Source organism: Lepidochelys olivacea (genome assembly GCF_965140295.1).
Source record: "Lepidochelys olivacea isolate rLepOli2 genome assembly, chromosome: 3".
Classification (NCBI taxonomy): Eukaryota; Metazoa; Chordata; order Testudines; family Cheloniidae; genus Lepidochelys; species Lepidochelys olivacea.
This window is the reverse complement of record NC_140413.1, coordinates 84,233,163-84,241,561: the sequence shown is the minus strand read 5'-3', so window position 1 is coordinate 84,241,561 and position 8,399 is coordinate 84,233,163. Positions and strand designations below refer to the sequence as shown.

At 39.3% G+C, this 8,399-nt stretch overlaps 1 protein-coding gene across 1 annotated transcript; it reads right to left on the bottom strand.

The window, feature by feature from the left end:
• Nucleotides 1–270: 270 nt before the first annotated feature.
• LOC311518477 (uncharacterized protein C6orf183) lies at nt 271–7,571 on the bottom strand. Its single transcript, XM_084624331.1, has 5 exons — nt 7,526–7,571; nt 4,037–4,197; nt 3,065–3,137; nt 2,446–2,556; nt 271–688 (listed from the first exon to the last, which is right to left on the bottom strand). Exons 2-5 carry the CDS (start codon nt 4,171–4,173, stop codon nt 497–499), a joined length of 513 nt encoding a protein of 170 aa, XP_084480457.1. The 5' UTR covers nt 4,174–4,197; nt 7,526–7,571; the 3' UTR covers nt 271–496.
• Nucleotides 7,572–8,399: the final 828 nt, after the last annotated feature.

Here is an 8,399-nt window from a genome sequence, read left to right as displayed (position 1 = left end):
GTATTTTTGAGCATTACAGTGACAGGGGCTCTTTACGAGAATGTATAGTTGGACTCATAACACTAAAAACGTCTGAATTACAAGTGGAGGGAAGAAAACAAACGTAGTACCAGCAAAATGTTTTTAAAGTTTCTAAACTATATTCTGCTAACATATGGCATATGAAGAATACTTTGGGGAGGGGGTGATATAAAAGGTCTTTCTGATGCTCTTGAAATGACCTACATAATAAATAGTAATGATAACATTTGGCATCTAGTGGTTACCTTTGAAAATAAACCACAAACGTGTACTAAAAGGCCACACGTTTATGCCCCCAAACACTTGTATTCAATATTCCTTTCCCTCCACTCACAGTACATTCTTAGGGTAGGTGGTGTGTTCTCCTCTCTTGCTGGAAACCGCATAGCACATTTTATGTGCTACCATATGAACACCTTTCATCTGAAGATCTCAGTGCTTCATGGAAGATCCTTATCCTTTATGGCTTTGTCACTTAAGTGCAAGACAGCCATCTCAAACACCATGAACATATCATGCACATATGCAATATTTCTATTTTTTGATTTCCTACCTGATAGTGGGGATAAAGCTGTTCAATAACACTGCTGTGCCTACAAAATCTCTTCCATCTAAGCATGTGTAAATATTTACTCTGGACAAGATGAGTAATTCTGTCTGTAAAAAACTTTAATGAAACCAAAAATAAACAAAGTGTCACACTTGAGCAAATGGTAACAATTTAACATTATGGGGAACTAAAGTAGAATTGAGAATAACATAAGTGGGAGAAATAGTCAGTCCCTTAGTATCCCTGTTCTGCCACCCATCCTCACACTGAGAGATAACTTTCTCTACAAGTAGTCCTAGTAAAGAAAATGGTTCTACTCATTAGTAAGCAGTGGTGCAAGTAGAGCGGTACCCTCCAATACGCAGTATCAGCAAGAGATTTTTAGTGGGTATGGGATACCGGAAAGATTTGGGAAGGGGGGCGCTGCACTCTGCTCCTTAAAGGAGCAGAAAGCGGCAAGGCTTTGTTTAAGTTTGTTAGCATATGTATAGTGCTGTTACATTGGCCAGGAGTCCTCATGAGGGGAGGGGACGAAAGGTGTTTAAACAGTGTTTTCGATTCTGTTTCTCCCCATTGTTCTGAATTATCCATGACATCCATACTGCATCACATCAAGTCCAAATCATTAGAGGAATGTCTCTGCTTGCACTGACCAGAGGATGTTTGGAGTCTGATGTCAGCCTAGTTCCTCAGCCTGACAGGAATCAGGTGTTGTCCCCAGTGTACACAGAATTCTTCTTTGCAGCCAAACTAGTCTAACATGCATTTTGTTAACTGGAACTGGAGCAGCAAAACAAAGAAAACAAATACCTCATTTTCCAGCTTTGTTCATGAGAGAACTATAAGGGAAGATTACAATGCCGGACACTGACAGCCTTAAACCAGCCAGCTGCCACAAGAATCTGCCTAGAATTTTGCTGAAAATATGTTCCTCATCTTAGCAACGGAGCTAAGTCTTATCACACATTTGCTCGTTTTTATTCGAATGAAGCTCCTTCTGATCTGACAGCTCAGGCATTGTCAGTTTCATCCAGAACAATTTACAAACTTGGATCCTAATCCTGTAAACCCTTAATCATTTGATCAATCCCATTGAAGACAATGGGACTATTTGCATGACTATGGATCACTTTTGTGGGCCGGTAAGAGTTTCAGGAGTCTGTTCCTATAAAGGAAGTTGAATCCCCCATTGAAATGCAATGTTTGAATACAATACCATACAGCAGTTTATGACACAGTTCTACTTAAAATTTGTCTTTTAGTAAGTCATACGTATGCTGAAATGGCTCCTCACTCAAATCCCATATTCCATATAAACAGACCGAATACTACATATCTGGGGGGAAGTGAGTAGTTAAGCATGCTGATCATTGTATATACAAAGTGGGATGTCAGAGGGGATGGGGAGAGCATGGGAGCCTTGGGCTGGGGCTGGGGAGGAGTCACATGATGTCCCCTTGTGTCCCTCCCATGAGTGCAGTACCGGCAAGAAATGATTTCTATTTGCACCACTGTTAGTAAGGTACTAATCAGCAAGAGGAAGGCAGCAGAATCTGTCCCACTAGGATTAGCAACTAAAAGAAAAAAAAGCTTAAGAACAAAGGCTACAGAAACAGATGCGGGCACACAGTAGTACAGGAATGTTGTTCCAGCCCATCCCAGCTGACTTTGATCCCTTTTCAGATTCCAAACCAAGTAGTACAAGAGGTTCCTTATTATCCCAGGAAATGCTTTAAGCACATCCATTTTCAAGATGGCTCTTAGAACACAATTTTGTTTAATCCTTGCTTTGAGTCATAACTCAGTCACCATCATGCTAGGACATACATGTTGAAACATTGTCCAAGTCTTTGAGTAGCAAATAGAAAAGTTACCTGGTGCAGTAACAGAGGTAAGCTTTCTGCTGTATTCTCTCTTTTCAGACAGCTCTCTAGCTCCCTCTGCATGACATCAGCCTGAACAACAAGAGGTTTTGCCTCAGCTACCTGCAAGCACAGGTAATTAGACATCAAGCAACCTTTGTGGGCAAATACAGATACTCAGGAAAAATGCTATGCTGCGTTCATGTTTTGTAATAGGCAAAACCACCCTTCCCCCCACAAAAGTCTAGGCAGAAGGCTAATTTTTCACAATCTGGAATACAAAATGATTGATTTTAAATAAAGAAAACCTATCGTTATGGGCTTCATCCTGTAGCCGTTGAAGCCAGTGGGAATGATCACATGGGCAACGGCTACAGGATTGGGCCAAAAATTATCAGTATCACAAGAACAGCTGTTGTAGAAAAAATAAAGGGTTGTGTTGTTTCACTACTATACAAACAATTATATTAGTACTCTATCCCCGTGCTCCTTATTGTCAAAAATGGAGACAGTTACACTTTTGTTCATTTAAAAAAAAAAAAACCCCACCTTTAACTGAAGTTAGTTCTCAGTTACTGTTTAGAATATATTTAAAGGTGACTTTTTTCATGCTAGTATAGTCTTCAGTTACCTGTAAACCTTTCTTTAGTATCACCTCCCTTTCTTTTCTGAAATACGAAGCGTCCTTTGGTATCGGAACAGAGCTATAGAAAGATTATCCAAAAGAATATTACAGACAGATAGAAAACAATGCAGTGTCAGTTAATTAATATATTCCTTTGTCATAATTTGAAAGGCCCAGTACAATTCAAGTGGTATAAATCAATGGTAAATATTATCCACAGTAAATATCCCTTTTTTAAGGCAGAAAAGTTTAAAAAATTAGAGAGAGAGAGAGAGAGAGACAGACCGTGTGTACACCTGGGCAGGGCTTGCAAGCCCTACTCAATTAAAATCCTCACTGAAATAAATAAAGGCTTTGCCTGAGTGACGCCTGAAAGACAGGACCCAGTATTTATTGACACTGAAGACCAAGGCTGTAAAAAGGATAAGAACCAAATCTCTCTCTCTCACACACACAACCTATGTAGATATATTTAAAAATTTTACACACTAAAAACTATTGTAAATATTAAATATTTATACTACTAAATAAAAATGAATGTGTATGTTTTAAATACCAACCAAGTGCCCACTCCTCACTTGAGTATGAGCTGCAGAATCACATCCAAAAGCAATGTATAGGAAACCATAGTAGAACACTTAAAGACACCCCTCTTCAATGAAAGAAGTGAGAGGATTAATTAAAGCTGCAGGGAGATTTTAAATTTTGTTTTGGGATTTAAAACATAGAACGGCACTGAATTTCCAAAAAGAGTTTAGAATTAACTTTCCCATACTACACAGTGAGTCAGTAGCAGAGCCAGGACTAAAAGAAAGAGTCAAGGTTCCTGGTTCCTAGGTCTGTGTCCAAGCCTCTAGATCACTAGGCATGTAGGATTTCTAACAAGAGGAAACAAAAGTGCGTGAAACAGACACTTATAAAATACATAATTGACATAATTGGTCCTCTTTTCCTCATTCACCAAGAGGTTTTCTTTACCTGTAAGATCTATCTGGTGTTCCCTGAAGTACCCCATTGTCTTCTATTTCTGTCTTCAGCTCTGCCAGTTGAGCAGCTAGTTCTTTTTCCAACTGCTGGACTCTCTTAGTGGAAGAGATCTTGTAAAATTCATCCATATTGTAAACCTCAGTGCTTTAAGTCTACAAGCAAAGTACAGTATAGAATATGACAAGCCTAGAGACAGGGTTTTTCCCCTCAAGAGCACATTACATTAACTACATGCACAGAGATTTTCTTATATTTCCAAAGACTGAGGTTTAAAAATAAAAAAAAAAACTCCACAGAGATCACAGGTTGTATGTGCTGCATATGAGATGACCATCAGGACATATATTATAATGAACATTGTGAATTTTCTTCTGGTGTGGGAAACACCAGATCCACTTGAATTTCTAAAGAAATCCCGTATTAGAAATAATTTCTATTCCTGACTCTGGAATTACACTCTTTGCATTCTTGCATTTTGGGATTTATTGAGTAAGTCTCATGGAGTTTAATCACATTGCTGCTGAGTGACCTTGGGCAAGTCACTTTCCCCTCTCTGGGCCTCAGTTTCCCGATCTGTAAAATGGAGGGATACTGATACTGGCCTCTTTTGTAAAATGCTTTGAAAGGAAAAGCTCATCGAGGGCTGAGGTGAAGCTTGGGGTTTTTGCTAAACAATCAAAATTGATAATGCAAAGTCACTTGGTGTGACACAGTCCCTCCAAAATCAATCTCTGCTCTCCAGCTGTACTATAGACGTTCAGGCAAAAACTGTTCAACTCTGATAACAAGTACACAAATTAGTAATAAGTAACAATAACCAGCATCTTATTCACACCGTATAAGATTATGGAACCAATTTTAATTTCCTGAAAACATATCATGCATTTGTTACATTGCTACTGAACAGTAACACACACATATATATATATAAGCAACCAAACGTCCACATTCTATAAGGGGATATAGAGTGTGGAATTAAATAACAACCTGGACTTTGAGTATTATTTGTATTGTGATAGCACCTACAGGCCAGGACCCTAATATGCTAGGCATGGTACAAATATATAACAAAAAGAAGGTCCCTGCCCAAAAGAGCTAACAACCTAAAGCCCCAATCCTGCAAACATTTACTCACATGAAGTCAATGATACTATTCTAAAGTAAAGTTAAGCACATGCACAAGTGTTTTCAGAACTGGGGCCCAAATTTAAGACAAGATACAACAGACTGATGTGACAAACAGACAAGGAATGCAAGGGAACAAGTAAGACAGTTATGAACAATGCCTTACCACTATCAAGTGTTTTTGATGCATCACACCATGGGGGAGTTTTAAGGGACAGACCCAAAGTCCACTGAAGTCAGTGGGAAGACTCCTACTGATTTCATTGGGCTTTGGATCAGGCCCTACAGGAGGACAATGTAGTCTCCTTGTGGATTCCCCAGATGTGGGTGAACTGATGAAAATAGAACTTTTAATCTGAAATAAGAACATATGCTCCCATATATCTAGTTTCTTATTTTGCTGCCATAAAGTTATCACAATTCTGTATGGTACTTTTATGTTGGGAAGCAAATGTTTCTCAGTAAATCTTTCAGTCCACACAAACATCTGTAGTTAGTTATATTAGTAAGTATCCAAGTCTTGATGGGATCCTGCCTTGCTGTTTTTCTAAAAGTGTTTTTGCCAGTTTCTATTCCCAGAACACAGTGGATTTATTGAGATGTCTAATGGCCAACCCCTACTTATGCTGGGAAGAAGATTGTAACATATCTTTTCAAACTGAATTCCTTTTCTACGGAGACAAAAAAATATTTCCAGCAGGTTTAAGTAACAGAGTATTACTGGTTTCAGAGTAGCAGCCGTGTTAGTCTGTATTCGCAAAAAGAAAAGGAGTACTTGTGGCACCTTAGAGACTAACCAATTTATTTGAGCATAAGCTTTCGTGAGCTACAGCTCACTTCATTGGATGCATCGGAGTATTACTGTTTAACGTGTGCTAGTATATTTGATTAAAACCAGAAACGTAAACAGTTGTTGGATACAATTTACTTTTCTAGGTATCCCATTATATTGTTTGGCCTGTATCCTTTGTCCTGCTTTCACAGAATCATAGAATATCAGGGTTGGAAGGGACCTCAGGAGGTCATCTAGTCCAACTCCCTGCTCAAAGCAGGATGAATCCCCAATTCATTTGCCCCAGATCCCTAAATGGCCCCCTCAAGGACTGAACTCACAACCCTGGGTTTAGCAGGCTAATGCGCAAACCACTGAGCTATCCCTCCCCCAACTGAGCTATCCCAGTTGTAAACTATTGCCCTCGATTAGAGCACTAATCAGTTCTCTTGTCATTGATCATTTTATGCAAGACCAATTTGTATAACCCAGTGTAAGGGGTGATTACTCTCCTTTGGGATGGGTCATTGTAACACTTGTCTGCTGCCTCTGTAATAATAGTCAAAATGCGAATGAACATAAAAAGTTAAATGTCCTTTGCATTTGAAACTATTTTCTTTCTTCTATGTATGATTTAAAAGGACTTGTAAGAGATTCCAGACCAAGCCCTCACTAAGCCAAACTTGCTGCTTGAGTAAAACAATCGGTTTGAAAACTCTCCTACATATTAATCATTTACAGAATTCAAGACTGGGATTCACAAAGGAGTCTAGGGAATTAGGTATCTAAATCCCATTGAAATTGAACTCCAAACTCTCATAATAGGCCCTGATCCTGAAAACACTTAGGCACGTGATTAACTTTACTACTATGAGTAGTTCCACGGATATCAATGGAACGACTCATGCTAGTAAATTTAAGTACATGCCTATATGTTTGCAGGCACAGGGCCTTGGGCTCCTTTAAAAATCCCATCACAAGTAGTTAACAACTGCTTCCAATTGTAAATTTTCTAAATAAAAAATAATTTAGCTAGTCTCCCCACTCCAGGCAATGCTGAGATACTATTCCAAAACAAACTCTTGCAGTTGCTGCTTTTTAGGAATGCATTTTTCATTTCTATATTTTTTTCCTCTAGCTAAGGAAACTTTGAGGTTTACATTTTATTATCTATACTTTACCTCTTTTTAATGCATATTACAGTACATCAGTTCTGTTTTACTCTAAGAAAGGAAACCCATGTTGAAAAATTTAAACAGTTCCTGAGAACAAATAATAGTGAGACATTCATGTTAAAAAATTGGTTGAACTGTTTGGTGCTGAAATATAAAACATGCATAAAAGTTTTTGAAAAAAGAAAAGGAGTACTTGTGGCACCTTAGAGACTAACCAATTTATTTGAGCATGAGCTTTCGTGAGCTACAGCTCACTTCATCATGAAAGCTCATGCTCAAATAAATTGGTTAGTCTCTAAGGTGCCACAAGTACTCCTTTTCTTTTTGCGAATACAGACTAACACGGCTGTTACTCTGAAAAGTTTTTGATTAAATAAATTTTAAAAAACTGTTTTATGATCAACTCACCTCTTTTCTCCAAAATCTCATCTAGACTCCAAACTGAACACGTTTGACATAAAATTAAGTAAAGATCTCAAGTAACTACCTCTCTGTCATGAACCATTTGTACCTGGTTTCCTATTCCATCTCCTCCCACTCCACAGAGACAGGCAATCTGAGCGGTGTGTAGTAACCTATTTATGTCGATTAAATATTTTATTACACATTTGCTATGCCATTCAAAAGTTGGCCCTTCCTCCATTCTGTAAACAGAACCACAGCACAAAAATCTCCATTGCCAGCTTCAGAGCCATACAATATCTGTCTAACTCCCCCGAAGTTGCTGTCTGTCAGCCGCTGCTACCAATCAACCCTTGCAGTGAGCGAAGCGTTCCGATCCTCTCCCTGCAGCAGTAACACACAACAACAGTCTGTCCCCCGCTTCCTAGAGTTAACAACAGAATCAAAATCAGGGCGCAGAGGAAGCAGCTGATACATTCGCAACTTTCCCAGCGCCTGGACAGGCCCAGGTGTAACCATAGCAACCCCAGTACACTGAAGGTTCTAAGGGGCGGGGAAGCCCAGCAGAAGGATCTTCCTGGGCTTCCAGACAGGAGCTGAAATTGCCTTTGATAGTCTCTGGCTCTGAAGGTGCAGGGACTCCCTGGCTTCTGGTGCTGTCATTGTGCAAATACGTTCACCTGGTACTTACACACAGGGGGGGAAACTCTGGTTGTTTCTTGTCTAGAGTTAACAGCAGTCGGCCTATGGTTTATTGCTTAGGTGTAGGATCCCCTGCCCTCTTGCGAGAGCTGACTGCAACCCTTTGGGCTACCTGGGACATGATATGGCCCTTAAGTGTTTAAAACTTTTTGAAAATAGGCTGCTGTGTCTGGACTAG

Bases quoted from the DNA above. Each gene is read 5' to 3' on its own strand.
- LOC311518477 (XM_084624331.1), bottom strand. From the start codon at position 4,173: ATGGATGAATTTTACAAGATCTCTTCCACTAAGAGAGTCCAGCAGTTG. The intron at 3,138-4,036 runs GTAAAGAAAACC...ATCTTTCTATAG, and splicing joins ACACCAGATAGATCTTACAG to CTCTGTTCCGATACCAAAGG. The intron at 2,557-3,064 runs GTAACTGAAGAC...CTGTGCTTGCAG, and splicing joins TACTAAAGAAAGGTTTACAG to GTAGCTGAGGCAAAACCTCT.